This window comes from Coregonus lavaretus (genome assembly GCF_964263955.1).
Source record: "Coregonus lavaretus genome assembly, chromosome: 8".
Lineage (NCBI taxonomy): Eukaryota > Metazoa > Chordata > Actinopteri > Salmoniformes > Salmonidae > Coregonus > Coregonus lavaretus.
This window is the reverse complement of record NC_139995.1, coordinates 17,833,221-17,851,155: the sequence shown is the minus strand read 5'-3', so window position 1 is coordinate 17,851,155 and position 17,935 is coordinate 17,833,221. Positions and strand designations below refer to the sequence as shown.

Sequence of the window (17,935 nt, the reverse complement as noted above, 5' to 3'; positions counted from 1 at the left end):
GCCATGGATTTGTGTTTTATGTATGATAGGTTTGTGCCATTCTTGTGTATCTTATTTCTAGGTTTACTTCTTTATATCTAATGACTGGATTTGCATTACTATCCTTTTGGTCCCTTCTCTGTGCAGATAAGTCGTGCTTCAACACGCTGTTTAACTTTGAGGACATGCAGGAGATCACGCAGCACTTTGCTGTGGTCCATGTGGACGCCCCCGGACAGCAGGAGGCGGCAGCACCCTTCCCCACCGGGTACCAGTACCCGACCATGGACGAACTGTCTGAGATGCTGCCCTCGGTTATGACTCAGCTCAAGTGAGTGACATGGAAATTGACAACTTGACTCATTTAGGTTGTGATGGATAAACCAGTGGAATGCCAGTAAGTTGGTGTTGTTGATGGGGTGATGTATTTCCTGATGTCCACAGGGTGAACAGTGTGATTGGGATTGGCGTGGGAGCAGGAGCCTACATCCTATCCCGGTTTGCAGTAAGTCTACTTAACACTTGACAGCAGCTCTCTAATCTACTGTCCATTTTCTTTTTCTAAATCACCTGTCTCTCTCAGTTCATCTCTGTCTGGTCTATTGTAGCTTCCTCCACAGTCTGAACATCCAACCCACACAGCAGTATTTCACCAGTCCTCTTGTCTATTATAAACCGTGCCATTCTGAGGGGGGTGAATCACCTTGTTATTCTCTCGCCATCTCTCATGTTCTTTTTCTTTCTGCACTCAATGCCTGGCTTATTTTAGTTCTGCTGCATTCTCTAGAAGAGAGGAGAAAGACAATGAGTGGAGCGAGAGAGCACGAGAAGGAGGACAGGGTGGAAATAGTCTGGAGGATTTAGGAATCACAGTGTTTGATGTTCCTCTTGGGGGTCTGCTCAACATTTATTTTCAAATTCCATCAGTTAGGGGTTGGAGTAAAATGGAAACAAGGTAGCTAGATTGGTAACAGCTGTTGTTGCATTTGATATTAACATGTAGTTTCAGGTAACCCGCATCTCAGCAGCCTCTGTTGATACATCTGGCATTTCTTGAAAATGACAAAAGTTTGTAGCATTCTGAATGCAGTTTTAACGCCACTACATCTTCCTGAGATGTTCATCATCATCTTCATTCCTTATTACTAAACTATGTAGGAAGACTGGAATGCTGCTATGCTACTTCACCTCATGTTGGGGGCTGACATGTTGTTCCTCTCATCTGCAGCTGAACAACCCTACTCTGGTAGAGGGCCTGGTTCTGATCAACGTGGATCCGTGTGCCGAGGGATGGATCGACTGGGCTGCCTCCAAGGTCAGTAGTCCTCTAACCAATCACCCATCTTTAAAGACAAAGCCATAGATCCTTTTAATCTCCTAGAAGACTGTCACCTTAGCTATGCGTAGGGCTGTTGCAGTGACCATATTTCCGTCACACCGGCAGTCATGAGTCATGACCGCAGTAAAATTCACACGGTAATCTCCTTTTATGCACTCTGGACATGTTTTGGTAGTACCCAACTCACTATCGACTATCGGGTCCTAATGGCCTGGTACTCAGGGCTCCATTGTCCCTCTAACCATCAATGCAAATGAAATCAAAAATCGCATCAGACAGTTATCATCAAAACAGTATCATGCTTTTAAAACTCACCTCACTGTGATGATCAATTTGAAGAAAGAAGTTCAACAGCAGGTTGAAACTGAGTGTAAAACATGGTAGTTGTGGATGATGTTTCAAAGCCTTATACAACTAAATTGACAGCGCTTTCTAAGGTGATGATTAATTCAAATATTAAAGCTTATGCATAGGCATAGGCTTATAAGCCCAAGCCTGAAAAAAACCCTGAATAAAAATGATGATTGTGCCATTATACAATACATAGCTACCGCATATTACCCATGGCAGAAAAACATAAATGGTGCATAATTGGTCTAGCCTGTACTCCAAAATTAAACAAATTAGAGTAATAACCTTTGTGTGGACTGTATTATTATTCATGCTGGATGGACTGGTTACCTTATGCTACGCTCCAATATTTCTATACACTAGTCTGGGAGAGAATGTATAACCCTAGGCGATGCTGTTGGTTCATTGATTTGTGCAGGGCGGCTTACAGTTACCCTATAATTATAGTGAATTTGTATTTGATTTTGAATAGCCTAGTAATAGGGATTTTTTTATATTTTCATAATTAAATGGGTGACACGTTACCTTTTTAGCTATACAGAATATCTCACCATCATGCATTTCCATCTCCTCCTCTCTATCCTTTATTCCTTTCTCAAGTGCGCAGAGGGGCTGTCAACAGTTTAGTGAAATATGTTTTGTTGCAAAAACATGTTACTGTAGGTGTTCCCGAACAGATTTCACTTAGTTTCCGAAATTTAAGCACTGGGTAGCTGCAGGAACAGGGTTGGAGAGCCCATGGCATACAGAGTTTGGGCGGAATATCACCTGTTGCGCAGCGAGAGCATTCTCCTTAAACAGTAGTTGATGCCTGGAATGAAATAAGTGTTCTTATATTTATTTCTCAGCAGCTCATATTAAACACAGCTCCACTATAAAACCGAAGTAGCCTACCCAGCATCATTGAAAAACGGACCGGCGGGAAAGCGCGTGGCCTCCATTCGCTAATCGAGTGCATACAGATGACATGTATTTTTTCCCCCGCCCCTGTTCCTGCCCATTGGGCCATTCTAAATCAAAACGAATTTTACATATTAGGAAAGACAAGATTAAATTGAGAATAGTCTGATGGGTGAAAATATGATCACTTGTGGAGAGAACAGCTGTTCAGCCTGAGGCAAGGAACAGAGAGCAAGCTTTTTTTGCGACTTTCTCAAATCATCAATAGCCTATAGTCGCATCATGCAGCCCATATATGTTTAGATTTTTAAGACATTCTAAGGTTTGTATCGTTCAAAACTAAAGTTGCCACATAACTCTAAATCTAGCATATGAGGCCTGTTTCAAATTATAACTTTTACGCTCAACAAAGCCACTTCATATGCGCACTCGCTCTGGAATGGGAAGAATATCCTTTCTATTTTAAGTTCAATTATATACTTCTTACTATAAAATCATATAATATAAAATAATGGTATGGGACTTATAAGCATATCTTGTCAGCTAAATGAACAGGCCTACGGCATGGACCATAGCCAGATAACATAGGCCTACAGTAGGCCAACTCATATTCTGTTCTTGAGAAGAAAAAAAATTCTTCCTATCATAATGTTTCTTTCGACCTGACTAAAATAAATAATGGATTTATTTGTGATGGTGTATATTAAATTGATTTATTAGACTTTGTTTAAATGTAGAAGTTCCAAAGGCGTGCATCAGTGGATTTTATACAGCTTGTATGCGTGGAGGCCTGGAGATGCTAAATGTGTTTGTTAATTACCGTGAGACCGGCAGACTTAATTTCATGCCACAGCCCTAGCTATGCATTACTTAGACCTTGTCCTGTTTTTTTCTCTTCAGCTCTCTGGGTGGACCAGTAACATCGTGGACACAGTGATGGCTCACCACTTCAGCACTGTGAGTATGATGGGTTGGCATCTGCCCACCTTTGAGTTCCATTCACCTTTGATAATATACTAAAAACTAACCTGGTTTGAAACATCTAAGATGACATCATGATACCATCCACACACACAGCCATACTGATGCCTTGTGTGTTCCCCCAGGATGAGCTAACAGACAACCAGGAGCTGATCCAGACCTACCGCCTTCACATCGCCCAGGACATCAACCAGGACAACCTGGCCCTCTTCTGTGCCTCCTACAACGGGTACGCTAGGCAGGAGTGGAGACGGGGCAGGGATCCACTCCTGCCCACCGTACTCGCTGACTCTACTACTGGCTGACTAAATGTGGCATTAACCTTTTTTTCTCTTTTTTTCAATGACAGTCGTCGGGATTTAGAAATCGAGAGGCCAGTCATTGGTGTGAATGAGGACACAGTGAACACACTGACGTGAGTTTGAACCGGTTTTACCGTGTCTTCGGCAGTATGCTCAAACGGACCTGTTGTAACTCACAGTGCTTAAGGAAACTCTTCTCTTCCCCTCCAGGTGCCCTTCTCTGTTGGTGGTTGGAGACACATCTCCTGCAGTGGAGGCAGTGGTGAGTTATTTAGGGTGGTTGTTGTTTAGCTTGTGACTATGGATCATGCGCTTCTACATGCTTGTATATATATATATATATATATAGTATGATGATGGAACTAAATGTTGAATATCAGTTCCTTTATGTGATTAAGTTTTGTCCACTAACTCTCTTTAACCTTGTTTCAGGTGGAGTGCAATTCCAGGTTAAATCCAACCAAGACTACACTGTTTAAGGTGAGGTGAAGCATGTCATCCTGTGTGTGTCATGCATTAATATTTTATGCTAAACTATTACATGTGTAGTGACTCGGAAGTTCTCTCTCTTTCTCCCCTCTCTCTCTCTCTGTAGATGGCTGATTGTGGAGGCTTGCCTCAGGTTGTGCAGGTGAGGTTTGAGCATCTGAAATCGTGTTATTATATCCTTGTGTGTGTGTTTTTATAAAAAATGGATTTACATTGATAACTAACATGTCGTCTCCTCAACAGCCTGGGAAACTGGCAGAGGCCTTCAAGTACTTTGTTCAGGGTATGGGTTATAGTAAGTACACAACTCTTACTTTTCTTTGTAAATGTGTGATCTCAATAACCACTCCTTTCTAGCATACTTAAAAATATATATAATGTCTCTGGCCACTTGTGGCTAGTAACTGGTTGCTACCTTTGAATTTTACTCTTGCGTATTGATTATCCACTAACAAGCTGTTGTACACATTTGTGGTTAAGATCTGTGTTCTCAGTGTATTTCCTGTCGACGTGAGCAAAATAACAACTGTTGCGCAAATGAGTATTGTTTTCATCACGGTTTCCCATGAGCCTTTGCCAGACCCCCTCCTGGGTTTGGAGTGCAGCCAGTCGTGTCTGAAAGGACCCTCTCTTTTTATCACACTGGTCACGGAGGAGGCCGCTCCTCACGCCTCACGCCTCACAGCTAACGTAATTTCCTCTTTCATCTTTGCAGTGTTGCATAGCCTCAGTTCTTAGTAGGTGAGAAACAGTGCTTGTGGCATGAATGACTAGCAACAAAGATGTTCTGAACAGCAATTGACTTCCTGTTCAATTCTGCGTAGGAGAGACTCTCTTGCATTGCCTTGTGTGTTTTTGTTTGTTTTCTAACCAAATTGTTTAAGATGCAGCTCTTCCTGTGACACAAATGTTTTCACCTCTCATTCACCAGCACAGCATTTCTATGGTACTAGGCTCTTCTGTTTTCTCCCCCATCCCTCCTCAGTGGGAGTGCTGCCTGCAGCCCCAGGTGTCACTGGTAAAGGCCAGGCAGCACAGAGTCACTCCCTGCAGAGACACAGCCAGAAGAGGACTGGCCACCCCTCAGAGCCTGGTTCCTCTCTAGGTTTCTTCCTAGGTTCCTGCCTTTCTAGGGAGTTATTCCTAACCATCGTGTTCCTACATCTGCATTGCTTGCTGTTTGGGGTTTTAGGCTGGGTTTCTGTATAAGCACTTTGTGACATCTGCTGATGTAAAAAGGGCTTTATAAATACATTTGATTGATGATTAGATTAGGAAATGTCACTGCCAGATTAGAGTTGATTAAAGCCTCTTCTCACAGTGATCTATGAGATATGTTATACCACACGCAAAAGCAGCACGTCTGCGAAGCAAGGTTAATTTGAACCAGCATAGTTTTACACTTCAAGTTCGTTGTCTTCGGCAGCGAGAGCGTTGCAGAGACGTAGATGTACAGAAATAAGCACATAATATCAAATATACATTCATAAGTAATCTCAAGAATCCTAAAACTAAGTAGGAAAATAGCTACAATCACCCTACACACATTGAAAGGTCTGGTATCACATTTTAGGCTTGTATTAAAAAGACAGATCAGTTGACACAATTGTTGATGTAACTAGCTACTTCAAATCATTTTAATTACAGCAACTTAGTTGCAGAGGTTGCAAGAATATCTTCCTATTATGAAGTGTGGCCGAATGAAAATAAATCTTCCCATTATGAAACCTATGCCATGACATTAACGCATCTCGTCACGCTCCCAGTGCAGCACCCTGTAAACCACGTTGACAGATGTATGAGGGTACGCGCTCGTCACGGTGTTAGTGTAGTTTCGCTGTAAGGACCCATTGAGTATTGGCCGAAATTCTGCTTTGTCCCTTTGGGCTATGCCTGTCTCTCCCCTACCCCAGAATCAGACAGGAAGAACACATTGATTTTTTATTTATTTTGTCTCTCTGGTATACAGCAGTTGTCTTTTCCTTCAAAATAACTTCTATTCATTACCTCAACCTTCATAAACCGTATTTCCGTTCAATATGTTCTCCTTTCTTCTTCTTTCAATCCTTTCCACCCTCCATCAATGCTAACAGTTCCCTACATTCTTCTCAGTCACCTGAGCAACGAATCAGGTACCAGGTTTTAAAGCAGTAGCAGTTTTAGACCAGTTGGCCAAATACCAGCCTCCATTCAACCTAACACACATTACATGAATGTCAATGTATGCTCAGAAAGTCCATTTAACATCATGACATATTGGTATTTTCGGTCATCTGTATTGTTCAATTAAGTGGAGAAATGTCTGCATACTTTGACATTTGTTTAGGTGGTTATGTGACTCCTTTAAGCATGAAACTTGTGTTAGATATTTTTCCTATTGTTGCACAATGTGCTAGTTTTGCTTAATTTAGCCTTTTCTCTATTTTTTCAGTGCTTTATGCTATTATTGTATTGCTTTTTTACAAGACATGCTTGTCAGTGTCTTCGGCTTGCATACTGTAGTTGTGTGTGTGTGGTGCTGAAGTATTTTTCTTTCTTTTATTGGTCCCTCAGATTTGTCTGCATGGTGAAATCTGCAGTATTTGTATGATGTATCGATGTAATTCCCTAACGGAGGGAACACATCATCATGCTTCCTGCATTGCATGAAGTGCTCTGCATTGTGACTGGAATGTTAACACTCCTGTGTTGTCGTAGTGCCCGCGGCTGGAATGAGTCGTCTGGTCCGATCCCGCACCACCTCCTCCTCCAGCATCACCTCCATGGACAGCATCCGCAGCCGCAACCTCAACAGCCTGCTGGAGAGAGCCAACACCACTGGGGGCCTGGACAACCAGCCTGGGCCCCAGACCATGGAGGTCTCCTGCTAAATCTCCCCATCTCTCCCTCACTCCACACAGGGTAGCAGCCCTCACCGGTGCCCCTCTCTTCCTTCAGTAACTTATGTCTCCCAGTCTCTCTCTCTCCTACCCTGCTCCAAAGCTACTCAATGCCAGGGGATTCTGTGATGAATTGTGTGATAAATATGAGCATATATACAAATGAATATTAAATATAAAACTGTATACATGTCAAACTTCGAGTCATAAGCAGAGGGGACAAAATAAAGGATGAATCAGATATACTGTATACTTCAAGGGTCTAGATGATACGATCCCCCACCTAACTGTTTCCCATTTTATATGTGTGCATGTGTCTTGTGCAAGTGAATCTGGAGACTTATTCTCCCAGTTTCAATTACTGTACGTCCCTCCTTTGTTCCAATTGTTGTTTTTCACATATTGTATTTATTTGGTTCACCATGTGTCTTTGTGTATAGGATTGGTTCCTCAGCACAGGAGGGGTTGAAGAGTCCCATCTCTCACATCCACCGTAGTCCAAATACACATTCCTCTTCCTTCTCTTATACTATGATCTAGAACACATTTACACTTAAAACCTTCATTCTTTGCACATATTTAGACACATATCTTTTTATATGTTGTGAACTGTGAACACACGCCTCCTTTGATTGTGTGGCATAGTGTAGATGTGTGTTTTCCTGTACTGTACCTTGCTGCACTGCTCTGCTCTGCCGAGTCACTCCATTCACACTGTAGAATGATCACTCGAGCTGGGTGCAAACAAGATTAATGATTTCCTGTACATTTCTCTGCATTGTGTTGTTTTCCAAATGGCAGGTTATAGTGGCCCAAATGACAGAATAAATGCACTGTATTTTGGTTGTTCTAGAACATTATACTTGATTTTTAGGAATATGCAAAAATGTAAAGAAAGTCAATGGGAAAGAACCGTCGGCCAACGTGATTGTGTAGATGCAATCACTTCTCCTTTCATCTGTGTTTTAAAAATCATTTTTATTTTGTAATTGATGTCATCTTTTTCTGTTTTACATTTTTGTTTTTATAGTCCGTTCACTCATCTCTTGAGTGGACATACACAATGAATAACAACTTAACAAGCCTGTTATAATGTGGAAATGTGTTCAGTCGTCACTGAGGGGCCCAGTGGTGCTTATCACGGTCTGCCAATTCAACTCATTTATACTACTATACTACTAAATAAAGCTAGAAGATGTAAAATGGCCCCTTGGTTTGTGTTCATATCTTCAAGTGTTTCCACTACACGCATAACCAAACACACCAGAAAATCTATCTAAAAGTTGCAAAGGGTTGAGAAAAAGAATCAATGTTCTGCATTTCAGACTAAAATAGTTGACACGCTTCTGTTTTGTCTTGGTAGAAGCCTTAAAGGAACATGGTCAATAGTTTCCAACCGCATGTGAGCTTTTTCTCTTTCACTCTTACATTGATTGACCTCAAACTGCATGTAAACGGTGAGGGCAGGCTATTTTTAGCTTGCTCTAAAAATAAAGTAGAACGGTCAGCTATGCCGTAGCTCAGAGAAGGTTCTCTGAAGTTGACTCTTATTTCCATTTCAGCTAACCACTGAGAGTGCAAACATGTAGTACATCTCATTTCTGCGTCTCACTAAGACGTTCCATCTGAGTCCATCAGGTCTTAATCAGTTGGGTTTAGGTCAAGACAAAATAGATTATCATCCTTTATGAGTCAGATTCTCTCCTCCTATCTGATGTCCAACAGCCTATATGGAAACATTGCGTTCCATCTACAGTTGAAGTCGGAAGTTTACACACACCTTAGCCAAATACATTTAAACTCAGTTTTTCACAATTCCTGACATTTAATCCTAGTAAAAATTCCCTGTCTTAGGTCAGTTTGGATCACCACTATAATAGTAGAGAGTGATTTAAGCTTTTATTTCTTTCTTTCATCACATTCCCAGTGGGTCAGAAGTTTACATTGTTTAACTTGGGTCAAACGTTTCGGGTAGCCTTCCACAAGCTTCCCACAATAAGTTTTGAATTTTGGCCCATTCCTCCTGACAGAGCTGGTGTAACTGAGTCAGGTTTGGCCTCCTTGCTCGCACATGCTTTTTCAGTTCTGCCCACATATTTTCTATAGGATTGAGGTCAGGGCTTTGTGATGGCCACTCCAATACCTTGACTTTGTTGTCCTTAAGCCATTTTGCCACAACTTTGGAAGTATGCTTGGGGTCATTGTCCATTTGGAAGACCCATTTGCGACCAAGCTTTAACTTCCTGACTGATGTCTTGAGATGTTGCTTCAATATATCCACATCATTTTCCTTCCTCATGATGCCATCTATTTTGTGAAGTGCACCAGACCCTCCTGCAGCAAAGCACCCCCACAGCATGATGCTGCCACCCCCGTGCTTCACGGTTGGGATGGTGTTCTTCGGCTTGCAAGCAACCCCCTTTTTCCTCCAAACATAATGATGGTCATTATGGCCAAACAGTTATATTTTTGTTTCATCAGACCAGAGGACATTTCTCCAAAAAGTACGATCTTTGTCCCCATGTGCAGTTGCAAACCGTAGTCTGGCTTTTTTATGGCGGTTTTGGAGCAGTGGCTTCTTCCTTGCTGAGCGGCCTTTCAGGTTATGTCGATATAGGACTCGTTTTACTGTGGATATAGATACTTTTGTACCTGTTTCCTCCAGCATCTTCACAAGGTCCTTTGCTGTTGTTCTGGGATTGATTTGCACTTTTCGCACCAAAGTACGTTCATCTCTAGGAGACAGAACGCGTCTCTTTCCTGAGCGTTAGGATGCGTGGTACCATGGTGTTTATACTTGCATACTATTGTTTGTACAGATGAACGTGGTACCTTCAGGCGTTTTCTCCCAAGGATGAACCAGACTTGTGGAGGTCTACAATTATTTTTCTGAGGTCTTGGCTGATTTCTTTTGATTTTCCCATGATGTCAAGCAAAGAGGCACTGAGTTTAAAGGTAGGCCTTGAAATACATCCACAGGTACACCTCCAATTGACTCAAATGATGCCAATTAGCCTATCAGAAGCTTCTAAAGCCATGACATCATTTTCTGGAATTTTCCAAGCTGTCTAAAGGCACAGTCAACTTAGTGTATGTAAACTTCTGACCCACTGGAATTGTGATACAGTGAATTCTAAGTTAAATAATCTGTCTGTAAACAATTGTTGGAAAAGTGTATTGTGTCATGCACAAAGTAGATGTCCTAACCGACTTGCCAAAACTATAGTTTATTAACAAGAAATGTGTGGAGGGGTTGAAAAACAAGTTTTAATGACTCCAACCTAAATGTATATAAACTTCCGACTTCAACTGTATGTGCACATACGTACATACACTGCCTTCAGAAATTATTAATTCCCCTTGACTTATTCCACATTTTGTTGTGATACAGCCTGAATTTAAAATTGATTAAATGTATTTATTTTTCTCACCAATATACACACAAAACTCCGTAATGATAAAGTGAAATATTTAGCAAATTTATTGAAAATGAAATACAGAAATATGTAATTTATACTGATCAAAAATATAAACGCAACATACAACAATACTGAGTTACAGTTCATATAAGGATATCAGTCAATTGAAATGAATTAATTAGGCCCTTATCTATGGATTTCACATGACTGGGCAGGGGCGCAATCATGGGTGGGTGCCAGGCCCAGCCAATCAGAATTACTTTTTTCCCACAAAAAGGGCTTTATTACGGACAGAAATACTCCTCAGTTTCATCAGCTGTCTGGCTGGCTGGTCTCAGACGATCCCGCAGGTAAAGAAGCCAGATGTGTAGGTCCTGGGCTGGCGTGGTTACACGTGGTCTGCAGTTGTGAGGCCGGTTGGTCGTACTGCGAAATTCTCTAAAGTGACATTATGGCTTATGGTAGAGAAATGAACATTAAATTATCTGGCAACAGCTCTGGTGGACATTCCTGCAGTCAGCATGCCAATTGCATTCTCCCTCAAAACTTGAGACATCTGTGGCATTGTGTTGTGTGACAAAACTGCACATTTTAGAGTGGCCTTTTATTGTCCCCAGCACAAGGTGCACCTGTGTAATGACCATGCTGTTTAATCAACTTCTTGATATGTCACACCTGTCAGGTAGATGGATTATCTTGGCAAAGGAGAAATGCTCACTAACAGGGATGTAAACAAAATTGTACACAACATTTGAGAGAAATAAGCTTTTTGTGCGTATATAAAATGTCTGGGATCTTTTATTTCAGCTCATGGAACATGGGACCAACACTTTACATGTTGCGTTTATATTTTTGTTCGGTATACATAAGTATTCACACCCCTGAGCCAAGAGCTTTGCACACCTGGATTGTACAATATTTGCACATTATTCTTTTTTTAATTCTTCAACTTCTGTCAAGTTGGTTGTTGATCATTGCTAGACAGCCATTTTCAATTCTTGCCATAGATTCTCAAGGTGATTTAAGTCAAAACTGTAACTAGGCCACTCAGGAACATTCAATGTCGTCTTGGTAAGCAATTTCAGTGTGTATTTGGCCTTGTGTTTTAGGTTATTGTACTGCTGAAAGGTGAATTTGTCTTCCAGTGTCTGTTGGAAACCAGACGGAAACCTGGCACCATCCCTACGGTGAAGCATGATGGTGGCAGCATCATGCTGTGGGGATGGTTTTCAGCGGCAGGGACTGGGAGACAAGTCAGAATCGAGGGAAAGATGAACAGAGCAAAGTACAGAGAGATCCTTGATGAAAACCTGCACCAGAGCGCTCAGGACCTCAGACTGGGGTGAAGGTTCACCTTCCAACAGGACAACTACCCTAAGCACACAGCCAAGACAAAGCAGGAGTGGCTTCGGGACAAGTCTCTGAATGTCCTTGAGTGGCCCAGCCAGAGCCCAGACTTGAACCCGATCAAACATCTCTGGAGAGACCTGATAATAGCTGTGCAGCAACGCTCCCCATCCAACCTGACAGAGCTTGAGAGGATCTGCAGAGAAGAATGGGAGAAACTCCCCAAATACAGGTGTGCCATGCTTGTAGCATCATACCCAAGAAGACTTGAGGCTATAATCGCTGCAAAAGGTGCTTCAACAAAGTACTGAGTAAAGGGTCTGAATACTTATGTAAATGTGATATTTCCGTTTTTTTTTTTTTTTTTTATAAATTAGCAGAAACGTCTAAAAAACTGTTTTTGCTTTGTCATTATGGGGTATCGTGTGTATATTGATGAGGGGAAAAAACTATTTAATCAATTTTAGAATAAGGCTGTAACCTAACAAAATGTGGAAAAAGTCAAGGAGTCTGAATACTTTCCGAAGGCACTGTATTTTGTAGGCCTATACGTTCATGTGGTGTATTCATGACTCAAAGCTCTGATGCTGATTGCTAACAGATTACGTTAGCCTGGGGAAAAAGGCTTAGTTTGTAATTTAAGCAGAATATTGATCTCATGTTTTTTGTGCACTTATGCACTTATGCAGAAATGCAATGTTATTGACATATAAAATGTCAACCCTCCATACACACGCGCACACACCCACACATTGCTTTGTGTCAGGATGTCAGGGCATTGGGTGTCACAGGAAGCTACTAGAGACATAAAAACCTGTCCTCAGCGAGTGAGCCTCTGTCTTGTATCTATCTACCCATATGCCACATCTGCATAAACGGAGTAGTCTCCTAAGCAACGGTGAAGAGGAGTGAGACGTATTCTCTTTCAATAAGGTGAGTACATTTTCAGTTTTACTTTATAACCCACTAACATACTATGGAAGCACTTTGTATTGCATTTATACTAATAACAAGTTATTCCACTGGTAATTATACTGTTCTAAGGCCTGTGTATTGTAAAGTGCACCCAACTATTTTATTTTTTCAGAGTTAATATTTAGATAGTAATGAATATGTACAAGGCTCGTCATAATTTTTAAAAAAATGTAAACTTCAGGTTATTGAGGAAATTATAGTTTCTAGTTGTGGTTATTTCTCTTCATGTGTCATCTTGTTTTAGTTAGCCATATGACAAGAGAAGATAAATGACACTACACTTCTTTCTCTCTCTCAGCCTATAGAGACATACAGACATATAGCTAGAGAACAGCTGGTCATGGGGAATTGCCCCGTCAAAGTCCGATCCAATATGCCAACCCTTGAGAATCTAACTGAACCTGCAATGTCAGGTAAGACCAAATGCCCAGCTTCCTCCATAGGTCTTCTGAATTCTTGAATTTGTTAACCTAATCTGAAATCATCAACCACCCAGTGTGAATGCTGATTGCAACTATTACAAATCATTCTTCCTTTTTTAGACAATAACAAGCCCATGGTGGTGTCCCTCTATGACTTCCCGTCCCAAGGTCCCTTGGAATCCGCCATCCGCATGGGGGAGAGGCTCACTGTGTTATCAGAGTAAGTGGCATACACGCATGGAGCTGTACATATACAATGGTGTCCGAAATGATTGACACCCTTGATAAAGATGAGCAAAAATGACTGTATCAAATATATTATTCAAATAATGAGCAATATTTTATGCACACAAAAAAAATAGGAAATTATATTATTTTATAATAATACAATTGCTCAGAGTGGTGGTTTGTTTGTGTCGAAATGAGAATGCATAAGCAGAAAAGAACCCCATACCTACTGTAAAATATGGTGGTGGATCTTTAAATTTATGGGGCTATTTTACTTCCACTGGTCCTGGGGCCCTTGTTTAGGTCAACGGCATCATGAACTTTACCCAGTACATTTTATCCCGAAACCTGGTTGCCTCTGCCAGGAGGCTGACACTTGGCCGCAAGTGGATCTTCCAGCAAAACAATAACGACACATCAAAATCCACAAAGAATTTGTTAATTGGCCACAAAATCAACATTTTGCAAAGGCCATCTCAGTCTCCAGACTTGAAATCCATTGTAAACCTGTGGTTTGAATTGAAGCGTTCCATAAGCGCAGATTAAGGATATCAAGGATCTGGAAGGATTCTGTATGGAGGAATGGTCTAAGATCACTCCCAATGTGTTCTCCAGATCATAAAACTGTTATCCTCGCAAGGCCGTTATCCTCGAAAGGTATTAAAAACAGGGGTGTCAATAATTTTGAACCATACCTTTTTGAGAAAACAGAATATCTTTATCTGAGCAATTGTATTTATATAAATAATATAATTTTCCAATTTTTGGGAGTATACAATATAGCTCAGTATTTGACATATTTATTTTATAGAGTCATTTTTGCTCATCTTTATCAAGGGCATCAATCATTTCTGACCCTACTGTATGTGAAAGTTTGTGATAGTTTGGTTGAACGCACCTCTTTATTTGCAGTGATGGGGATTTTTGGATGGTGCGATCCACAACAACAGGCAATGAGAGTTACATCCCAAGCCACAACACTGCCAAAGTAATAAACAGGTAAGATACCTACTACTTATTCTCAAGTTTTTTTTATTTCTGACTGTCACAGCTGTTTACACATCAGTGAATGTCATCAAATCAAATCAAATCAAATTTTATTGGTCACATGCGCCGAATACAACAGGTGCAGACATTACAGTGAAATGCTTACTTACAGCCCTTAACCAACAGTGCATTTATTTTTAACAAAAAAAAAGTAAAAATAAAACAACAACAAAAAAAGTGTTGAGAAAAAAAAGAGCAGAAGTAAAATAAAGTAACAGTAGGGAGGCTAATAATACAGGGGGGTACCGTTGCAGAGTCAATGTGCGGGGGCACCGGCTAGTTGAGGTAGTTGAGGTAATATGTACATGTGGGTAGAGTTAAAGTGACTATGCATAAATCATTAACAGAGTAGCAGCAGCGTAAAAAGGATGGGGTGGGGGGGCAGTGCAAATAGTCCGGGTAGCCATGATTAGCTGTTCAGGAGTCTTATGGCTTGGGGGTAGAAGCTGTTGAGAAGTCTTTTGGACCTAGACTTGGCACTCCGGTACCGCTTGCCGTGCGGTAGCAGAGAGAACAGTCTATGACTAGGGTGGCTGGAGTCTTTGACAATTTTGAGGGCCTTCCTCTGACACCGCCATTAGAGAGTGGGTATTAGAATGCATCAATTTGAAAGAGAAATAGATGTTCTCTCGTTCTGAATGACATCATCAATGTCCTAATTATGTCACTCCTCCCCCAGTGGGGGATGATGGCACCTGTAGTTCCAGTGGAGTTTCCTAGTAGGGCGGAGAGGAGTGAAAAATATAATGACCTATGTTCTTTTTCTTCTGATAGTGAATATTTTATCTTTCTCCTCCCTCTTTAATCAGTTGGCAGTATAATGGCATCAGCAGGTTAAAGGCAGAGGAGCTGCTGCTGCTGCCACACAATTACACAGGGGCTTTCCTGATCCGACAGAGTCAGACAAACACAGGTTAGTCCATGTTCATGGCTTAGGGCTCATTTCATTAAATTAATTTTAGTGAATGTTATGTCATGTTTTTTTTTTTTTTTTTGTTAGCTATAAGCACAACAACTAGCCTAGGACTTGTACACTGTTTCATTGTTGTAGCGTGACAAGAGTCTTGTGTTATTTTTGATCACAGACACCTTCTCGCTCTCGGTCCTTGGGAGGACGGACTCCTCGTACATGGGCACAGTGAAACACTACCGCATCCGTCGCCTCCAAAACGGCTGGTTCTACATCTCCCCCAGCCTCACCTTCTACTCTCTGGGCCAATTGGTGGAACACTACTCTGGTGGGTACAAGCCCATCGACAGGCTCAAATGCATTATTATTATTATAGCACAGTTCTTACTCTGGTATGCAAAGAGGGTGGACTGTATGGTACTGTAATAAGTTGTTTGGATAGAGAATGTTCTAAACATTTGGAAACATGTCTATCCACAGAGTCAGCAGATGGGTTGTGCTGTTTACTGAGGGAGCCTTGCGTCATCCAAGGCTCAAACAATACTAATATGACCAGACCCTATCCCAAAGCTATCAGGAGGCCCACCCTCAACTGGAAGGACGTAGACAGGTGGGGCACATTCCTAAATTCTCCATCTACCATACTTTGTGTCCCAAGTGATCTACACACTATTTATGTTACTGTTACAATTAATTGCATTGTAATTCACATTGTAAGATGATGCATATGCTGGTGGTAGTTATATCACATTCTTTGTGCCTGCCTCTGTCTTTCCAGCTCAATGATCTTCAGTAATGCCAGAGTGGATTCACAGGACTCTCTGGTGAGCAAGGGGCTGAGGGAGGCCATGAGCTCATACCACTACATGACAGAGGCCAGCTGCCAGGACTGTGGCAAACACTGGGATACCTGTTGAGAGGGAAGACTGTGAAATTAAAATAATAATACATAATACTGTCTGGTCTGCTGCTGCCCCGGCCCAACAGTACTAGGCCAGAAAGGGTGACCTACACAAAAGCAAAGAGGAAGTTAAAAATAAGTAAGCCTACCATTTACAACCACAATGAAAAAATGAAAACTACAAGCATGTCTTGATGGTTAAATATGGGTTTGGGTTCAGGTAGCCACAGGGAGCCGTGTTACGTGGCACTTCTAATGCTAGCGGTTCTTGTTCTCAAGAGCACATTTCACAAGGTGAAACTAATGATTTATATATACACTAGATGACTGACAGGGGTTGCGCCTCCATCTTGTCACTTCCCCACCCTTGCAAAAAATATTTAGGAAGCTATAGAAATGCATTTATTAATGTCTACATTTGTTTTTGCCACGTTTATTCTATTACAGACACCTTAATGCACACTTTTAAGTTATATGATGTGAGCTAAACATAAACATTTAAAATGAAAAATATATATAAAAACATACTTCCTTAAAGTATAATAAGTACTAATGTTACTGCCCCACTACAACAACAAATACTTAAATACGTGTAATTTTGTCCTTGAAACATTTAATTGAAATACTGTAGAATTCCATTCATTCCTATGGAGCAGGGTTTCTCAAACTCGGGTTTTAGTTTTTTCCCTATAACTACACAGCTGATTCAAATAACCAAAGCTTGATGATGAGTTGGTTATTTGAATCAGCTGTGTAGTGCTAGGGCAAAAACCAAAAGGTGCACTCAAGGGGGGCCCAAGACAGAGTTTGGGAAACTGCTGCTTGGAGTGACAATATGGCCAACGGTGGCTTTAAAGGCTCTTATTGGCCAATACAAAGTATCAGCAATCCAGGGTTTATATACATTGAGTGGAACTGAGAGGTCTTATGATGTGAGGAGGAGCACTTCCTTTCAGCTCATGGAAGGTTTCATACTGTTTGTCCACACAGAAACCCCTATGCATTGGTCTCTTTTGAACCAAAGAAGGAAGATGACTGAAATACAATAATGTTGTATCTGGACTAAAGGGAGAACCAATTGTTAGTTTCATATGCAATCTGTTTGTATGAATGAAATGCCATGTCTGTGTAAAGGACGTCACACTGCTTGCTTAACAAGAACCACTTCCTCCCGATTGCCTTGCTTGCACCCTCCTTGAAGCATTTTACCAGTCGGCTAGCTAGCTATTCGCTGGCGCAAATGAGGACAATTAAGGCTGGGGAGTAAGTTTCACAAATCCCCATGTTCAACAATTGAAATAACTTGAAACGAACTCAGACATTTTACCAGAAATGTGCTTGTTTGGTGCGGGTGAGGATGAGAAATAAATAAAGTTCTGAGTGACAGTTTTGTTTCATTGGTTTCTTATCATGGCCAACCTCTTAATTCTAAAAACAAGAGCATCAAAACATACAAGACAATGGAT

General features: G+C 41.2%; 2 protein-coding genes across 3 annotated transcripts in view; both read left to right on the top strand.

Annotated features, from left to right (window-relative positions):
- The window catches only part of LOC311133189 (protein NDRG3-like), a 49,866-nt gene extending 41,441 nt beyond the window's left edge, over positions 1-8,425 (top strand). Inside the window, exons 5-16 of one of the 2 annotated variants that reach the window (XM_084166637.1) lie at positions 127-310; positions 424-484; positions 1,208-1,294; positions 3,470-3,526; positions 3,676-3,779; positions 3,900-3,965; positions 4,063-4,114; positions 4,285-4,332; positions 4,448-4,483; positions 4,585-4,636; positions 6,435-6,473; positions 7,039-8,425. In XM_084166637.1, the coding sequence (XP_084022763.1) occupies positions 127-310; positions 424-484; positions 1,208-1,294; positions 3,470-3,526; positions 3,676-3,779; positions 3,900-3,965; positions 4,063-4,114; positions 4,285-4,332; positions 4,448-4,483; positions 4,585-4,636; positions 6,435-6,473; positions 7,039-7,211 (959 nt within the window). In that variant the 3' untranslated portion in view covers positions 7,212-8,425. The remainder of the gene's footprint in view (positions 1-126; positions 311-423; positions 485-1,207; positions 1,295-3,469; positions 3,527-3,675; positions 3,780-3,899; positions 3,966-4,062; positions 4,115-4,284; positions 4,333-4,447; positions 4,484-4,584; positions 4,637-6,434; positions 6,474-7,038) is intronic. The other variant, XM_084166638.1, reaches the window with a different exon arrangement.
- Positions 8,426-12,823: 4,398 nt separating this feature from the next.
- Positions 12,824-17,854, top strand: LOC311133565 (src-like-adapter 2). The gene is made up of 8 exons (XM_084167069.1): positions 12,824-12,919; positions 13,260-13,374; positions 13,504-13,603; positions 14,524-14,610; positions 15,468-15,571; positions 15,744-15,896; positions 16,049-16,178; positions 16,347-17,854. Exons 2-8 carry the CDS (start codon positions 13,302-13,304, stop codon positions 16,483-16,485), a joined length of 786 nt encoding a protein of 261 aa, XP_084023195.1. The 5' UTR covers positions 12,824-12,919; positions 13,260-13,301; the 3' UTR covers positions 16,486-17,854.
- Positions 17,855-17,935: the final 81 nt, after the last annotated feature.

What these genes read in the sequence shown, in the direction of transcription:
- LOC311133565 (XM_084167069.1), top strand. Translation starts at nt 13,302, where the DNA reads ATGGGGAATTGCCCCGTCAAAGTCCGATCCAATATGCCAACCCTTGAG. An exon ending in AGGCTCACTGTGTTATCAGA is followed by an intron (nt 13,604 to 14,523) that starts GTAAGTGGCATA and finishes CTTTATTTGCAG; the next exon opens with TGATGGGGATTTTTGGATGG. An exon ending in ATTGGTGGAACACTACTCTG is followed by an intron (nt 15,897 to 16,048) that starts GTGGGTACAAGC and finishes GTCTATCCACAG; the next exon opens with AGTCAGCAGATGGGTTGTGC.